At 39.3% G+C, this 18,670-nt stretch overlaps 1 protein-coding gene across 3 annotated transcripts in view; it reads right to left on the reverse strand.

Annotated features, from left to right (window-relative positions):
* The window catches only part of KANK1 (KN motif and ankyrin repeat domains 1), a 140,932-nt gene that overhangs the window by 14,396 nt on the left and 107,866 nt on the right, over window positions 1-18,670 (reverse strand). For 2 of the 3 annotated variants that reach the window (XM_032212782.1, XM_032212781.1), the window contains one exon: window positions 3,815-6,472. In XM_032212782.1, the coding sequence (XP_032068673.1) occupies window positions 3,815-6,472 (2,658 nt within the window). Of the gene's footprint in view, window positions 1-3,814; window positions 6,473-14,444; window positions 14,522-18,670 lie in introns of those variants that run through there. The other variant, XM_032212784.1, reaches the window with a different exon arrangement.

Here is an 18,670-nt window from a genome sequence, read left to right on the forward strand (position 1 = left end):
CCAATTCCTAGTTGTAGAACACTTCCTGGAAGACACTAAAAGCAGCTGGAGAAGCTGATTTATCTCGCATACTTTCTTCCCATCAATAAGTGGCAGAACTATTCATCAATTTTGTTTTGCTTTTTCATTTAGTTCTATGTCCTAAACAATTGCAGATGGATAACAAGAAGTTTCCACTGCAACTACTTCCTTACCAGGAAAAAGGAAAACATTTTCAGGATTATAGGAATGCAACAGCAAAACAGTCCCAGATTGCAAAAGATCTTGGATGCTTGTTTGACACATGAAACTACTGTTCTATAGCCTTTAATTTAAGTATGAGGTCTGTGCAAAAAAAGAAGAAAAATACAGCTAGAGACAATGTTTTCAGTATTCAGAGAATTGTTTTGGGTACATTTGACCAAAGAAAGAAAGCCATTTTTTTCCTTGTTCAGATTTTAAAATAAAAAACCTACGCAGCCCCTTAAACCCTGTTCTTAAAAACTGCATTATAAAATAAAATCTTTACTAAACTACTGGTTTTCATTATCAAATTAAGTAAGAAATAGGAGAAATAAAATCAACAGAAGTCAAGTACTGAACAAATCAGTAAAGTGTTATTTTGGCTTAAAGTAACCTATTGTTTACATATTACTCCTGTACTAAAAGTGATGGCGTTATATAAGAGTAAAACTTGCCATTGTATTTTTGGAAAGCATGAGAAATTAAGAGAAATGGCCCAATAGTATCAGATCCATGTTTTCAGCTCTATGGAGATAAAGTGTCAACCCACCAACAGCATGCTACCAGTAACACCTATTTATTAATTTAAAGTGGGTCTTCTTGGAAATTTTTTCCTTGTGTATTAGTATTTTGCAGCAACCTCATGTGTAAAATTATGTACAAGTTATTTATCATAATCTTTGTGCAGCATAAACAATTTATTATACATCATTCTCCAATTAGGGCAGAGGGCACATAAACATACAGACTTAATTAAGTAACAGTGATTAAAATGAATTGCTTGTAAAAGAAGGCGTTCTTTTCATAAAGACTGGTTTTCCATGAAGACATGCAGACCCAAACCACTCTCAGGCACACAGGCCTCTCTTTCATACAAAAGCACAAACATTCACATATATTATCCTCTCTTCTTTCAGCAAAAACCGCAAATGAATAAATTGTTGGATGAAGACAGAATAAGGGAAAAGAGCTAGAATACTGAGAGAAGAATGTGAAAAGGGAGAACAATATTAAATAGAAATATACCGTGTTTTCCCGAAAATATGACATGTCCTGAAACTAAGGCCATGCCATGAAAATAAGCCCCCTATACAATCCTCCCCCCTTCGGCCAGGCAGAGCACTGCTCACTGACCTAGAGGTATCCTGAAGGCACAGGAACCAGGGGGGCGGGCAAAGGCGCTCGCGTTGCTTGGTGCCTTCGGGATACCGCTAGGTCAGTGAGTGACACTGTGCCCAGCTGGAGAGGGGGGTTGCCGGGTGGTTTCTCTCTTGTGAGCGGGCTCCCAAAGAGTTGGGCACAGCCTCAGGGGCGAACAGCTATGTTGCGCTGTCGCAGCAGCGCAACACAGCATCCATGAAGTGACCATGCTCACGAGCAGCTACATGGCAAACCCTCTTTCCAGATGGACACAGCACTATTCACTGACCTAGGGGTATCGCAAAGCCAGGTGAGTGCCTGTTTGCCGCCCCCAGCTCCTGTGGCTTTTGGCACCTTTGGAATGCCTCTAAGTCAGTGAATGGTGCTCTGCACGGCTGGAGAGAGGGGTTGCATGAGCGGCTGTTCCGCTCCATGCTTCCGCACCTCCCAGCTTCACGATGCCCTGGCCCAACTCTCCCTGCAGAATCAGGGCACCACCGCTGCTGCCATCCCAGCATGGCTTTTTCTGTGGCGCGCAAGCAGGGAACGGAACAGCCGCTCATGCAACCCCCTTCTCCAGCCATGCAGAGCACCATTCACTGACCTAGAGGCATTCCAAAGGTGCCAAAAGCCACAAGAGCTGGGGGCAGCAAAAGGCATTCACGCAGCTTGGCGATACCCCTAAGTCATTGAATGGCGCTGTGCCCATCTGGAAAGGGGGTTTGCCAGGTGGCTGCTCGTGAGTGTGGTCACTTCATGGATGCTGTGTTGCGCTGCTGTGACAGTGCAACACAGCTGTTTGCCCCTGAGGCCTGGCTCTTCGGAAGCCCTCTCGCAAGACAGCAGCCACCCGGCAACCCCAAAACAATAAGCCCTCCCCTTATAATAAGGTACAAGCCATATTTTGTGGGTCAAAAGAAAATAAGACCGTGTCTTATTTTGGGGGAAACACGGTAGGTAGTCCTCAACTTACAACCATATATTTAGTGACTGTTCGACATGATAATGGCATTGAAGAAAGGGACTTACGACCGTTTTTCACACTTACAACTATTGCAGCATCCGTGTGGTCACATGAACAAAATTTAGACGCTTGATAACTGGCTCATATTTATGATGATGGCAGTGTATCTTGTGATCACTTTTGGCAATCTTCTCACAAGCAAAATCAATGGGGAAGCTAGATTCAGTTAATAACCATGTTACTAACTTAACTGCAGTGATTCACTTAACAACTGTGGCAGGGAAGGTCGTAAAATGGGGTGAAAATTCACTTAACAACTGTCTTGCCTAGTAACAGAACTTTGGGACTCAATTGTGCTCATAAGTTGAGGACTAACTGTAAGATGAAATAAAAAAAGTAATTGGAGATGGAAGAAAATGAAGCCAGTGGAATATGGTTGTCTACAGTGAGAAAGAGAAGGAAAAACCATTGCCATTTTTGGGTAGGACTGAAGCAAGGACTTTAGAAAAATGCAGGTGAAGTCTAGAATGGAGAAGGCTCATACCAACCCAATCTTTCTAGAATCCTGATTCTCAGCAAAGTAAATGACTTTTCTCTTTATATCAGGAGTGTCCAACCTTAGCAACTTTAAAACTTCTGGATTTCAACTCCAAGAATTTCCCCAGCCAGCTTTAAGTCCACAAGTCTTAAAAGTTGCAAAGGTTGGAACCCTTGCTTTAGATACCGGTAGCACCTGCCTCTATTCTGAGACTTCAGATGTTGTCCCATCTGAAAGCAATTATTTTAGGGGGGGACGGACCTCTCTAAGAGAAAAGAGACAGGGGTACAAAGATGTTGTTAAAGGGGCTCTTATAAAGGAGGACGAGGCAATTGTTAGTCGTCTCTGCTCAAATAAATCATACAAAAACCTAGACCATTTCTAATGCTGTACAATATTTTGTGCAGACCTATATTATTAATTAGATACAAAAAAATTACAGACAATGACAAAGCCTGCATCTCTTATCTCTTACACAAATACTAACATTTGGCATTAACTGTTTGTATCCACAGCAACACTTTGAAAACAGATCTTTAAAAAAAAAACAGCAGTGTTTCAAATAAATTCATGCCACTATGGGAATTTGGAAAGCAAAAAAAAAAAAAAAAAAAAAATCACAAGGAGACTGTTAAGTTCCTTCTCCGGCTAACCGGTTTTATTAGAATGCATAAAGCTCATAATGGGCATCTGCAACTCATAATATTTTATGCCTGTAAATAAAATTGGTTAGCTGGAAAAGGGCTATCAAACTCCTTCTTGTTCTCTTTAGAGAGTAATAAAGATATTTCTCTCTCTCATAAAGATATGAACTTCTGAGGAATCAAACACTGACTTTCCTAATTCCCAGACACTATATGCTAAGGAGCTACAAAGCCCCATACATTCAGAAGGTGCAGCTTAAGGCAAAACTGCTCTACAACAGCTTAGACTCAATACACTCTGCCTACCTGTAGCAGTAGGTTTGTCCGTGCATTGTTTTGGTACCTCTAAGCTGCGCAGTTCCTCTGTGCTTGCATATTTCATGACCGTGTTGATAGATGATAGAGTGCTGATGAGCTGAGAATTGAGAGAGCCTATTTGTGAGTGAGGTTCTCCAAAAGCATCTGCTAGTTCAGCATAATTTTCAGCAAGGAGCATTTGCTGTTCTTGAACAAGCTTTTGAACCCGTTCAATGTAATGGTCCAGGCCGGTCCTTATTTCGGGCAGAGGAAATGGGCTATCAGTGTCGGGATTCCCTGAATCATCCACAGAATCATCCCCAACACCAATGCTTCTCGTGCTGGGTGGTGCAAGAGAAACTGGTGGTGGACCACAGGCAATGTTTCTCATTTTTAATCCAACTAGATAGTTCTCATGAATACTGATCTGACCTACTCCGCAGTCTTTGGTCTTTGTTAGAGAAGATTTATCAAAGCTAGTAGTAGTAGAAAGCAAAGTTCCTATACCAATGGAACGAGTTTTAGCAGCAGTATTTACATCCTTGACCCTACCATCTCCAACAGCCACCGTCTTCAGCTCCACAGCCACAGTGTTTGTCTGTTTATCAGAAGTGCTCAACAAAGTATTGGTGCTGGAATCTGTCAAAATCGTCATTTCTGTGTTGGTGAATCCATCGGCCTTTTCTAATACTGTATTGGTTCCCTGGTTAATTGTACAAGGCACTGCCATGATTCCAGAGTTGGCTCTGCAAGGAGTCTCTGTGTTTGTGCTGCAAGATGTGGTCTCTTTAGCTGGACACAATGTCAGATCCAAAGAGTCTCTATAGCCAAGTGACCACACTTCCTTGATTTGTAGTTCTCTCTTATGCAGGCTTAAGCTGTCCACCAATTCCTCTGTATTGACCCCGGTTTCGCAGAAGCTCATTTCTGTGCCCACACATTTATTGTGGGTCTCAACATAACTCCCAATACAACGATCACACATTTCGTTCCTCTCTTTTACAATCCACCAATTCATGGGAACATCTGGCCCCACAGCTGAACTCTGCAACATAGGCCTACACAATACACCAATGCTACTCATCTGGGGACTGTTCCCTACACAAGAATCAACAATATCCACGTGGTTTCCCACCATTTGGTCTCTCATTTGGATTTCTGTGCCCACTGCTTTGCTGAAGACAAGGGGCTGTGCCATTAATGCCTTGTCTGATTTTTTCCTAGATCCAGCTGCCTGAAGCTCATGCTTTAATTTGATCATCTCCCTGTCGTAAGTGGCTTCCCTCAACTGAACCTCCAGCCGGTAGATTTTCTCTTTAAGGGATTCAATCATCTGATGCTGAAGTTCTATCTCTCTCTCAGCCTCAGTAGACAGACCAAGCATTTCTTCTGACACCCCAGCAACAAAATCTTTAGTCTTCACCTCTGTTCCCACGGCTACATCCCTGCATGCCCTCAAAGCTCTGTTATATACCACAATATCATTCATGCTTACATCTGCACCAACAGCAATTGACCTATTCTCTTTTGCTACATTAGCCCGATTGCCTCGCACAGAGGAAATATCGTAACTGCTGTCCTGGATTTTCTTTTCCAATGCTTGCATTTCAGCAGTCAAATGCCTGAACTCTTCTACCTGCTCTGTGCTATGCCCCACATTCCCCGTATCTTCTTCACAGTCTATGTAAAGCTCCCCGCCGCCTCTGACCGAAGACAGGTGCTTCCACTGCTCTGCATTTCCTGCACTGTAAGATCTCTTTCTGAAAGTGCCTGTGTCATTTTGATTGACCATTCTTTGGCTTTTGAGCTTTGCCACCAGCTGTCTTTTCTCCTCCTGAAGTACTGAGATCTTAACCTGGAGCACAGGGATGGTTTTGACTTGCTCCTCCAGTTCCTTGAGATGTTTGAGGGCAATAGCCATTTGTTCCCTGATGTGTTGCAGGTGCACTGGGCTCACGTTGGTCACAGGTGTTGATACTCCTGAACTCAATGGGCTATGCCGAATAGAACTGCCCAAAGAGGAGGCCAGATAAAGACTACACTCTCCATTGCCTTGATAGCCATTCTGAAATTGCTGGCACATCTGATTCTGGCTACTGGATCCTACAAAAGAAGGAAGAGAGCCGGTGGAGCCCATGGCTCCAAAACTGGAAAGCCTAGGCCTCCGGGTTTCTCCAGGGATGGGCTGCATTGCCATTTTCTCCTGTTCCAATCTCCTACGTGTTTCCATGAGAGTTTTTGTAACTCGAAGGTTGTGTCTAGGCAGCTGTGGTGAAGGAGGAAGTAATGGTTTGCTTTCAGGGATAGTTAGGAAGCTTGGAGAAGCTTCAAATGCCAAGGAAGGCTTTGCAGAAATTGTCCCTGCTAATTGGCTTTGGGCTGTAAAAAGTAAAGACGAATGTTTGTTTTCATCACTGTTGGATGAAGAAAGAGATTCATTTGATGTCCATTCACTGTACTGATTGGAAGGGATTTTGACAGAAGCAAAAGGTGGTGTCACTTTCCGCTTCTTTTGAATGTTCAGTTTCTTAATAGTATTTCCCTTCTGTATATCTTCCACATACTTGAGAAAATCCAAATCAAGCTGGTAGCCGTAAGGTGTCTCCACAAAATAGGGATCTTTCTGAATTTTGTCATCTTCCCCATTTATGGCATTTTCTTCGTTTTCTAGAAAAAGAAAAAGAAAAAATGCAAAATTAAAAAACTTACTAGAAGTTAAAAATATAGTGATGCTGTTCAAATACCAGAACCAGTACATCATACTCCCCTGGAGAATGCACTACATGTCTTGAATCAGTTTTTAGCATACTCACATTTCATGTTAAGTTTGGGTCATCTAATTATAAGATACAAAATAAATGCATGCATTTGAGATGGGTTTGCATATAGCCATTTAAAAATATCACTGATTATAATTAGTATTTGATAGTTCTGCATTGTTCTATGATGAAAGGTGAAATGGACCTGTGTTCTTTGGCAAACTGTATTAACATGTTAACACACACAGACACACACACTGAATTTATAAATGGTAAACAGCCAGCAGAGAAATTTAATTCAATGTACTAAAATATAAAAGCAAAACAATACAAAGGAACACTGACTCTCTGTTTAGGAACACTTTCGTGTAGGATTGTTCATGTTACCTCGTTTATATTCTTATAGCATGGACATAATTTACAAGACAGTCGAAAATATCTCCACTGAAACAGAAACTGCCAGCTCAAATGTCAGGACAGGATAGCTTCCTGCCGTCCCAGGAGACATATGTTTCAGCAAAGCATTTTAAATTAAAGTACAATCCATCTACAGTGCGCCTTCAAAAAGAGCATTTATGCCTAGGCGTGCAGTACGAGCTGCTCCTCACCCTCTCCGCCCCATTCCCCAGCCTAGACACACAATAAAAGTCTGTAAGCACCGACAGCAAATTTTTCATTTAATTAATATTACCTTTCCATTTCTTTTTTTGAGTCTGCACATACTTCTGTCCAAAGTCTACCAGGCTTTGGAATATTTCCTGCAATCATAGTTCCATACGTCACAGAAACTGTTCGCTTGCAAAATCCCTATCTCTCAACTTGCTCATTCTTCATCCCATAAAGGGAAAAATGTTTCCAGCATGAGTATAAATAAACAGATCACGATCTTTCATAGGCTAAGCATTCACCAATGACTTTATATTATTTTCTGCACTAGGGAAGGCCCTCCTCTCCCCCCATATTTCCTTTTCCATTCCCTTTTGGTATATAGTTAGTTTTTTTTCAATAGCTCGGACACTTTAAAAAAATCACAGTCCTAAAGCTTGCATTATTTTTTATTAAAAACAGTAATGGGATGACCCATTTTGATTTGTCCTGAAAAGAGTTACTTGCCTGAAAATTTTAAGGCAACCACACAAATATTTAGAACATAGAATAACAACATAGGAAGGGACCTTGGAAGTCTTCTAGTCCAATCCACTGCTCAAGCAGGAGACCTTATATCATTCATTATGTTGTAAGTTCCCTAGAAAAAGAGATATCTGAGCAATGGACTAGCAATTGATCAATGAACAAAATGCAAATAATAAAGGTTATACTTGGCCTGGCCATTTAGCTTCTTCTGGGGATTTTATTACTCAGACTAGGGAAGGCTCAGAGGGGAGGATTGAAGACAAGCCCATTCTGTGCTTTACTAAATCTCATTTTCATTTAATGAAAATTACCTTAAACCAGGGGTAATAAACTTAAGGCGTGTGGGCCGCATGCAGCCCGCGGGGTGCTTAGATCTGGCCTGCGGGGCCGCCCTGGAAACAGCGATGGATCAGCCGGTGGTACCTCTGCCAGCAAAAACAGAGCTTGGGAGGACCATGTGTGGCGTTCCCAGGCTCTGTTTTTGGCTGTGACGGCCTCCTATAGCCCTCTGCCAGTGAAAACGGAGCTCAAGGGGATATGGCCCCGCTAAGCTCCATTTTCACTGGCAGAGGGCCATGCCTCCCCCCCCCGAGATCAAGCACATCCCTGATGCAGCCCTCAATGAAATCGAATTTGACACCCCTGCCTTAGACCCTTTCTCTATCCAAGCTTTTAATAAATGGTTTAAAACACAATTTGCCATTCTTAAAGAACCAAATTTAAAAACAACAAAGTTGTTCCTGAAAGAAAACTCTCGTACGTATTTAGATGTTTCAAGTGACATTTCTCCAGCTTGTTATGTGGGAAAATCTCTACATGCAAAATTAAACTAAGTCAGTGTAGTTAGTATTATAACCCATATAGTTTATAATACTTTACCTCTTCTTTTACATACAAAAATCACAATTTATATTTTTTGAGGAGGTACTTTAATCACCAGAAAAATGTGCCATGAGGGAATCTTTACCTTAATTTCATCATTCAGCTTAAATTCTCAAGCAATATACTGTATTTTTCAGAGTATAAGACACACCAGAGTATAAGACGCACCAAGGTTTTGACGAGGCAAATTTAAAAAAAAGTTTTTGCACTCTTTTAACCTCCCAAAAATGGCCCGTTTTCGTGAAAGGAGGCCTGTTTTTTTTTCAAAAAAAAAAAAAGCATGAATAGCCTTTAAGGGAACTTGCAGAGTGCTCCGGGGGGGGGGGGCAAAAACAAGCAAAAAACTGCCTATTTTTCACAAAAACGGGCCCATTTTTTGTCAAAAAAATTGCATGCATAGCCTTTAGGAGGCTTATAGAGCACTCCTGGTGGTTGGGGGAGCAAAATTGAGCAAAACAAATGGCCTGTTTTTCACTCATTTCTGCCTTCCCCAGCCCCCAGGAGTTCTCTGAAAGCCTTTTACAGGCTCTGCACGGCCATTTTGGTGAAGGGGATGGGGTTTCAGGAGGCAAAAAATGCTGTATTTGGTGTATAAGACACACCCAGATTTTCAGCCTATAAGAGTGCGTCTTATATTCCGAAAAATATGCTAAATGTATCCCATAGCAGTAAAATATGAATTCACTTGTTAAAAATTTATAAAAAGCAAGAAAATGATTTACCAAACTCGACACAAGTCCGGAGAATTAAAATATTTGAATTCTTGAACATCTCTAGGAATGTACATTTCCTGTTATGATAATCATATTGTCAAACTTGTTACAGTAATAATATATTTTGGATTACATATCATGTTTTGTTTATCTTAAATGTCTCATATTTTGCTCTGTGTCATAGTTTAATGAATTAATATCAGGATGAACTATATTGTTTTTCTTACAAAAGTGCATAGAGTCATTTTTACTGAATCAAAAAATTCGAGCGCTAAAACTTCATTTCATTTGTTTATGTTAACCTTACTCTAATGAACCCTCTCTTAATTCATTAGAAATGTAATGGCTAGGCAAAATAATTTGCTTTAAAGGGTTTTGTTTTACTGGCATAAATACTTTTTTTTGTATAAGTACTTCCTGCTTATTCATTTTTCCCTTTGTCAAATAAAAAAGGTTTACTGATGAAACACAAATTGCTTATTTGTGTCACAAGTCACAAACAACTTTTGCTGCATGACATGATAGAATTAAATGGGACATTTTTTCATGAGCTAAATCTCTGTAAAATTAAGACTTTCAGTATAGTTAATATTTGGCTTGATAACCATTGGCAACTTCCCAGAAGTTTCTAGGCTTTTTACTAGAAATAGTATTAGTTGAAAATACTTCTCCAGCATAATTAATAAATAACTTATTTAACATAAGCAGTATTGCTCATACTAGTACTTATAGAATCTTGGTTGAGACATCACCAAAAAAGATCATGATTATGTGCTACTTTAGAAAGCAGCGTTGTGTGGGGTAGTCTGGAACAGTAACAAGAGGCACTTATGTATTGCTGACATGAAAACTACATGAATGTTTCCATGAAATCATTAGCAATATAACTTAGCTTGAATGAAACTACCTTACCTATTCAGAAGCAATGTATTTTGTTCAACTGGAGTAATTTACAGGTAATTGGGTACAGGATTATGCCTTTCAGGGTCCCAGAATGTATTGTCTAGACCAGGGGTGTCAAACTGGATTTCTTCGAAGGCTGGAGCAGCATTGTAGTTTTCCTCAGCAGGCCAGCTGGGAAGGGGTGGGGGAGAGAGAGAGATGGGACAGACATCTCCTGCAGCACCCTGCCAGGCAAACTGGGGCGTTTTGTCCTGGAGGGCCTCCTGCAGCAGTTCGCAGGCCAAAATGGGGCACAGGAGGGGGGTGTTTTGAACAGCAGAGTGCTGCAAGAGGCTTTCCAGGCTGAAAATGGGGTGGGGGGGCCTCCCATGCCCCCCTTACGTGTGATTTTGGCTGCCAGAGGCACCATAGGCTGGTCCTTTGCTATCTCCAAGCCAGCCCCGTGGGCAACCCCTGGTCTAGATCTCTGGATGGTATATGGCCATGATGGCAAACCTATGGCATGCGTGCCACAGATGGCGCACAGAGCCATATCTGAGGGCACACAAGTAGTTGCTCTAGGTCAGCTGCAGTGCACATAAAAAAAGGTTAGCCATCACTGGTATATGTTGATTTAAATTTATGAATTGGTTCCCTCCCAAGTCAAATATTTTTTAATCTACATGGAATGGTCAAGTATATATTTGTAATAATTTAGTAATTAGTAATTTAATAGATTTGTATGCCGCCCAATCCCGTAGGACTCTGGGCAGCTTACAGAACAAGATAAAAAATTAAAAGTTAAAAATAGAAAGATACAGTTAAAAAATACAATTAAAAAAAAACACACCATACAATCCATCTAGGTGGGGCTGGACCTTGTTCAACAGCCCCAGGCCTGCCGGAACAGCCAGGTTTTGGTGGCTTTTCGGAAGGCCGAGAGAGTGGAAAGGGTCCGGATCTCTATGGGTAGATTGTTCCACAGGGCCAGAGCAGCTACAGAGAAGGCCTTCCCCCGAGGGGTCGCCAGCCAGCATTGTCCGGCCGACGGCACCCAGAGGAGGCTCAACCTGTGAGATCTTATTGGTCGTTGGGAGGTATGTGGCAGGAGGCGGTCTCTCAGATAGCCAGGTCCTAAGCCATGTAGGGCTTTAAAAGTAATGACTAGCACCTTGAAGTGCGTTCGGAGACCTGTCCGAGAGGTAGTAGGAGAACCACCGCAAGACGGTGCCACCTCCCACTCCCACCTCTCGTAACCGTCGCAGAAGGATACCATGGTCGATGGTATCGAAGGCCGCTGAGAGGTCAAGAAGCACCAGGATAGAGGAATGTCCTCTATCCCTGGCCCGCCAGAGATCATCGGTCAGCGCGACCAAAGCAGTTTCGGTGCAGTAACCAGGCCTGAAACCCGACTGAAAGGGATCCAGATATTGCAGGAATTCAAAATCTTCTGGTGTATACTAAGTTTAACAAATCTACAACATTTGTTATGGAACTAGAAATATGTGATCCAGAAGAGCACTTTCTAATACCGTAGTGATTAACAATCATGGTGTATTTATTAATTGTTATACCCCTATGACGACCATAGAGATGCTTTTCTTGGATATATGTGAATATTTATGGCTGGAGATTCTAAACAAGTTTTTAGATCCTTTACTGGACAGTAATATTATACAACTAAATTCAATTCTGTAAAATGGTCAGATTGGTTAAATGGAGTAAACCTCATCTATTTTCCATAGGCACCAACGTTTTTACATATTGAAATGCATAAAACTGCAGGTCTGTTTAGTGTTTACATTATTTTAAATATCTTGGCATCATGAGTCCAAAAGCTGTTATTCCAAGAAAAAAAAATATTCTTTTATAATATACATATTGAATTGTTTATTAGTAATGTACGGTCTTTACATTTCAATCCAATCTTCTGACTCTCCACATTATATAACAGAGCAATGCATAAAAGACAAAAGACATAAAGGCATAACTCATGCAAGAAGCCTGCCACTAAGCAACCCAGTTGGATTAAAAGCCCAATAGAACAAGCTTATTTTGTGGAGGAAGGCACTGTATAAACCCCTAGGGGAAAGATAAATTAGGGCAGGAGGGCTACAAGAGAAAAGGGCAGCCATAGTACATATTCACCCTGAACTCATGGGGTACATTCTTACCACATGGGCACACTCAGTCTAGGTAAGGCATGGCCTGATGTTCGCTGGAGAAAGGTGGCATCATAAAGTTTGAAGAGAAGCATTTGGAAGTGAATCTATAAACCTACTGGTGACTAGTGCATTATTAACAAGGCAAATAGATGCTTAAAAACCCTAATAAGTATCTCTCTTAGACGATTGGAATGACCTCTTCCTGACATCATTTTAGAAAAAGTCAAAGGCTATTCCAGGATTTTGGAGCATAAATTAGTATAATACAGCACCTGGGAATTGCTTAATTTTTCGTGATAATATGTTTACGTTAATAATTTGTATGTTTAATGCTACTTTTATATTGACTGCTATGAACTGTCCAGCGTCTATTAATCGCGAAGGCAAACCATGCAATTAAATAAAACAATATTTTGATTACAAAATTTGGTCCACATGCTTAAACAGCATTACAATACACTTTCAGCTATCCTAAATCTGCATTTTTAAAATAATTGTTGTAAAGATAATTAGATTTTTTTAAAAAAATAGATGTATTACATATTTATAGCAGTTTTTAAATAAAGAATTGAAACACCCCATATTAACAAATCATTTCTTTTGTTTTTCTTTAATTTATTTCCATAAAATTTATGATAAATAAACTTAAAACAAAAAGGATGACTCTTTTATAATGAAAATACAGGGTCACACAGAGTTACAGTTCTATACGCATCTTTTACTTTTAAAATAGCTCTTTGTTAATGTAATAGAAAAAATGGTCAGCATCATTCCATATGCTCAAGGCTTAATTTTGAGCTTAAAAATGGATAGGCTACTTTAGAAAAGCTATGTTTTAAAGCTTTTTTTGTTCTAAACAAATTCCTGAAGAAAGAAGCAAAAAGATTGAAGAGTGGTCAAAACATCTGAGAAATTGGCTGTGATAACAATTGTATAAGCATAAACATTAATCTCAGTGGGAATTACCACAAAGACAACCTACAATGTTTTCAAAATTCTATGTTAGTAAAGATATGAGATCTGCCAATGCAGTACAATTTTATAGCTTTTCTAGTATTATCCAACACTCCCCTAAATCTATTTTAATATACATTTATATTAATTATACAGAGTGATTAATGAATGAAAATGCCTTGTCCAAACAACACAGAACATTACAACATATTATTGGTAGAGACCTGCATAACACACATGCTTAAAAAGTTAATTCAAGCATTCAAGTAGTTAAAAGTTAAATCAAACGTTCAAACAGTGCTTAAAAAGTTAATTCAAGCATTTCCTCAAAGAAACAAATAACTAATTTACCCCAGATATAATTAAATAACTTCTAAAGATATTGTGGCTGGAATCCTAGCCTTCAATTTTGCACTGAAAAGATATATCTAAAAGTGAATATATATATCAGAAAAAGCGCACATTTCATTATATCAATCAAATGACCAGCAATTTATAAAGAGAAGTACCTATTTTCCAGACGAAGGCCAAAAAAGCTTACCTCAAATAGGAAAAATATGAAGAAAATTAATTCAATTAATTCTTCTATGCTTAAAGAAATCAGTTAAACTTGATATTTATCAGAGGGAAAACATATTTAAAAGGTGTAAACTTCAACACTTTGGAATGGAAATATTTCTATCCCTATGACTGCATTCCGGCATACAAAAAGACAGTGACTTTTTGTATGCAGTGACAGATCTTCAGTGACAAACCTTCTAAGTACAAATGCCACTCACACTTCTGTATATATTCTATTTTTTAAAAAAACTGCTAGAAGGAAATGCACTAATGTAAGAGATATTCAAATAGTCATCTATACAAATACTATGTGAATCAAGAAAGAAACTGGTTAAAACCAACAATGAGTTTGTCTAAAGCTGAAGTTAGTTATAAATAGGCATTTTTCTTTGGACTAACAGAGTTTTACTTTGTATGGGAAAACAGTGCTATCTTTATGTTAAGAAATCACAGACAGAAGCCTAGCTAGTCAATATAGGTATGAACTTCTCGTTCTCTTTTTGAATTTTAAACATGAAAACAAGCTATAAACAAAAAGTTATCTTAAATCTAGCATCACATCCCCCTCATATCTGTTTGCTTTACTCACCATTCTGGGAAGAAGGGAATACTGCAATGTTTTCTTTGCAAGAACTCGGGTCTGGAGCCTTAAACAGAGTATGTACTCCTGACACATAAGCAGGCAAATTGCCCAGGACTTGCTGTGGAGAATTTATTTATACTCATTTGGAATTTCCTGACAAAATTCTCTCCTCCTGCCCAGGCTCAGCTAATGGAGTTCCAATCCATTTCTTCTTCTTCACATCTTTCAACATGCAAATATTTGATGATTGTAATTCAGAAGGTACAGATTTCTGGGTAAAATGTAATGTGGCAGAATGCACACTGCATAAGTCACAAAAAGCAACTTTTCTGATTATATGAAACAAGCAAAAATGGATAAGAATGAAAGAAGGTGCCCCAGACCTGGATAAGAATAATATTTTTTTCTTCCCAGACGGGCCTCATTCCTTACCCACTTGGCCCAACCTCCCAACAAGGACAAAAAAGGCGGTACTGAAACACGCTGCTCAGAATAACTCTCTTGTGATCATGTTATGTACAGCATTTGAATACTTTTGGTTTTCTATACCACAGGCAGTCTGTATTTTGCTCGTATTTGCCCAGCCTGGCTTATAATTTAAAAGCTAAAAATAAATACTTGACAAAAAGACTTCCTTAAGGATGTGGGTAAAGGGATGTGGCTAAAGCATTGCAAACACATTTTATAAGACAAAAAGGTATGACTGAAATAAAAGATGGGCCTTAATAAGCTCATCAACAATAAGCCCTAACTACATGCATTTTTATCTTCTAAAAACTGTTATATTACATTTATGACTTCAGGGAAAGAAATGGTGACTTAAGACTGCAGCTGGTAAATAGATTTGTAATTCATCTCTGGACAAAGTGAGGACTTGAGATTATTATTATTATTTATTGTTATTTTTACTAACTTTATTTCCTGCCCATCTCATTTTGAAATCACATACAAGTGCTCCAGACAGCTACTTCTTGTTAGGAAACTGCAAGACAGTGGACTCTGGCAAGTTGAGAACATGGCACAGCCAATTTTTTTGCTCAAAATTGGATTGGTGCCTTCAAAAGGACAATGGATTGGCATACTTATTTTCCCAATAATTATCTAACCTGCCTTTATTATTTTTGATAAATAACTCAAAGTGGTGAACAAATATAATACTTATTCCCCCCCCCCCTTCCAACTTCAGTCCTGAGGTGAGGTGGCCTGAGAGACAATGATTGGCTCACCGTAACCCATCTAGAACTCACAAAGTCTCCTGGTTTCTTGGCCAGCAATCAATATATCAAACTGACTCTCAACATCTTTAATGGACTTTTACTGATCAGAACTGAACAATGTGGCTTTAAGGATTTGTTTATAGATAAGAGATGGGTAAGGGAAGAAGACGTCATGTGCTATATTTTAGGAAGAGGTGATAAGCTATTAAAATTGTTTATACTTGTGAGGAAGATGGGAACTCACCTTTTTATACCGTATATTTTTTTCTTCTTCACTTTATTATATTAATTCTTTTTAAATTTGCATTAGTTTTTATGTTTTAAGTGTAATTTTAACAACATTATTATAAAAAATGAATTTTGTTACATTTATAATTATATACTTAAAGCCACACAACCTGTGTTCATAAGGTAGCAGTTATTGAAAAATGTTAATAAGGCAGGACAGACACAAAACTAACCCACCCATTTTAGATTAGTAAATAATTGACAATTTAGGTTTGCTCTTATAGCAGAGTTCAAAGTCTAGGGATTTCAAGAAATGTTCTGCCCAGGAATCTGGCAGCATGTTTTTAATCTTAATACTGTTTGCAAAGGACACCACATTCGATTAATTCTGCTTTTGAGAAGTACTGCAAGAATGGAATTCAAACAACATCAAATCACAATTAACTCCCTCCAAAAATATTTATATTTTCTCTCTCAGGTAACTCCCAGGTATGGTAAATTCATAGACAATTGTTGATCTTTCCATTTTCTCCTATCTAGTCCATTAAAACTAGTTTGCTATCTGTTGCAAAAGGAACTGACACCTAAATGGTGGATAACAAATGTCTGCTTATACAGTATAGACACCCTTACTTAATAAGGATATTTGGTTGGGGATGCCAATGCAGCTTTCTTGGTATAAGAGGCCACATGGAAAACGCATCCCATCCCACCTTTGAACAACATCCCCAAAACTATGAAAATAATTCTGTTCTCATTGCTAGGTATTACGGTGTGTTGTTGTGCAGATGATTGACTGAAAAACAAACCACCTTTGCATGATTTACACAGAGGAGCCAGAACGGATGTTGGTATTGCTCTCTCTCACATAAGCATAACAGTTGCTGACCCCAAGACGGATGTGTGGTTTTATGTACACTAAAAAAAAACCCTAAAATGCAAATAGGCTTTGTCCAAATGACAGAATGATGTTCAAATAGAGTTCATGTATGCAGTCACAGTAAACTTGTTGCTTGGCTGCTTTAGATGCCAAAAGGTCAGTGAATCACCATATCAGAACAGCATAAATAACAGGAAGCATGTACAGGTACATTTTCATTTGTGTCAGTAGGAGAGGCAATTAATAAAAAGATAATCAACAGCCAAAAATATAGAGATCTCTTTCTCTCCAACAAAACATGTGTCATATTCTGTTCTGCAGGGCCTAACACTTCTCAAGTTATTCTGTTGCTTGCTCTGGGAAGAGGGCTGCCTGTCTCTACTACTCATAGAGTGACTATCTTATGGAGAGTTAAATGAATGACCTTCTCCCCCAACTTTTAAATGCAGGACTGAGTTTTCCAAGTCTAGGTAAGAGGACACTTCAATGAATATTAGTTCCTCAAGATTCCCCATAGTGCTATGTGTTGCTACCAGAGACAAGGAGATGTTGGAGTCTAGCTTTCATACATCTGTCATATGCAAATCTTTTATATGCAAATCTGTTCTCCTGGTGGGGGATTCTGGTTCTTGGCATAGGCTGAGTAAGGACTCTGGGGAACCCATAACTTAGTTTAAAAACTGCCTTATCTAACAATATCTATTTCATTCACAATTTAAGAGACTATTAAAGTTTGAAGAACGCTGTAATTTCTCCTCAAAACCTATTTAGAGTTTAAAAGGTAAAAAGCATGGAGCAAGTACCACCACCTTTTCCTCCCCCTAGAGCCAGCACTGGATTTTTTTTTTTTGGCAAAGCAGAGGGTGAGATTGCTGATAAAAACTGAAATGCAATGTACTCTTGGGGACAGTACACAGCAGATAACCAATAGGGCACAACACAGTGGATCCAGGAAAGCAAAAAGCATGAGTCCCTGTATTCAGCAGGTTCTGACCAATTCTGGAGAACCGGTAACAGAAATTTTGAGTAGTTCAGAGAACCGGTAAATACCACCTCTATCCAATAGATGGCCCTGTCCCATCTATTCTCTGCCTCACAAGTCCCAGCTGATCGGGAGGAAATGGGAATTTTGCAGTAACCTTCCCCTGGAGTGGGGTGGGAATGCAGATTTTATAGTATCCTTCCTCTGCCACATCCACCAAGCCACACCCACAGAATCAATAATAAAAAAAATTGAATTCCACCACTGATGAGTCCCTACTTCCTTCTCCAGCCATTACCCTGATCTCCTCAAGAAGAACAACCAACGTTTCCTAAAAAGCAGCTATAGGAAAAGAAATTTGCAAAAACACTCGACATTCTGATGTTTTTTCTGATAAAAGAACTTAGAGTCCAGCCCATTTACTAACACTTTTTTGAGGGGAAACAAGATTTACCCCATTCTTTCAAGTTCAATAGAACGGAAAAAATATTGCTTTGGGGCCCTTGTTTCCAAGGAGAGAAAGCCCCCAAACCATAAGAAAGATAGGGAACTTTTCATAAAACGTTTTCCTGAAAACAAATCATTATGACTGGGATTTCTCCCCTGATGTATCTTATGCAAAAATTTTGAGTCAAACCTGACTCCAACAACTGACTGGATAAAGTCCCTGAGGTTTTCTTGGCAATATTTTCAGAAGTGTGTTGCCAGTGCCTCCTTCTTAGCAATGAGAGGTAATAACTGGCCTAAAATCACCCAATTGGTTGCAGAACTAGAACTCACAATTTTCCAGTTTCTAGCCTGGTGTCTTTAAACCCAAACCAAACTACCGCTCCACAAAAAATGTTTGTTTTTCTTCTATTGGCTCCAAGAGAAAGGAAAAGAAATTCAGTACAAATATTTAACACAATTTGCCAACAACTCTTAC

Source organism: Thamnophis elegans, chromosome 3 (assembly GCF_009769535.1).
Source record: "Thamnophis elegans isolate rThaEle1 chromosome 3, rThaEle1.pri, whole genome shotgun sequence".
NCBI classification, from domain to species: Eukaryota; Metazoa; Chordata; class Lepidosauria; order Squamata; family Colubridae; genus Thamnophis; species Thamnophis elegans.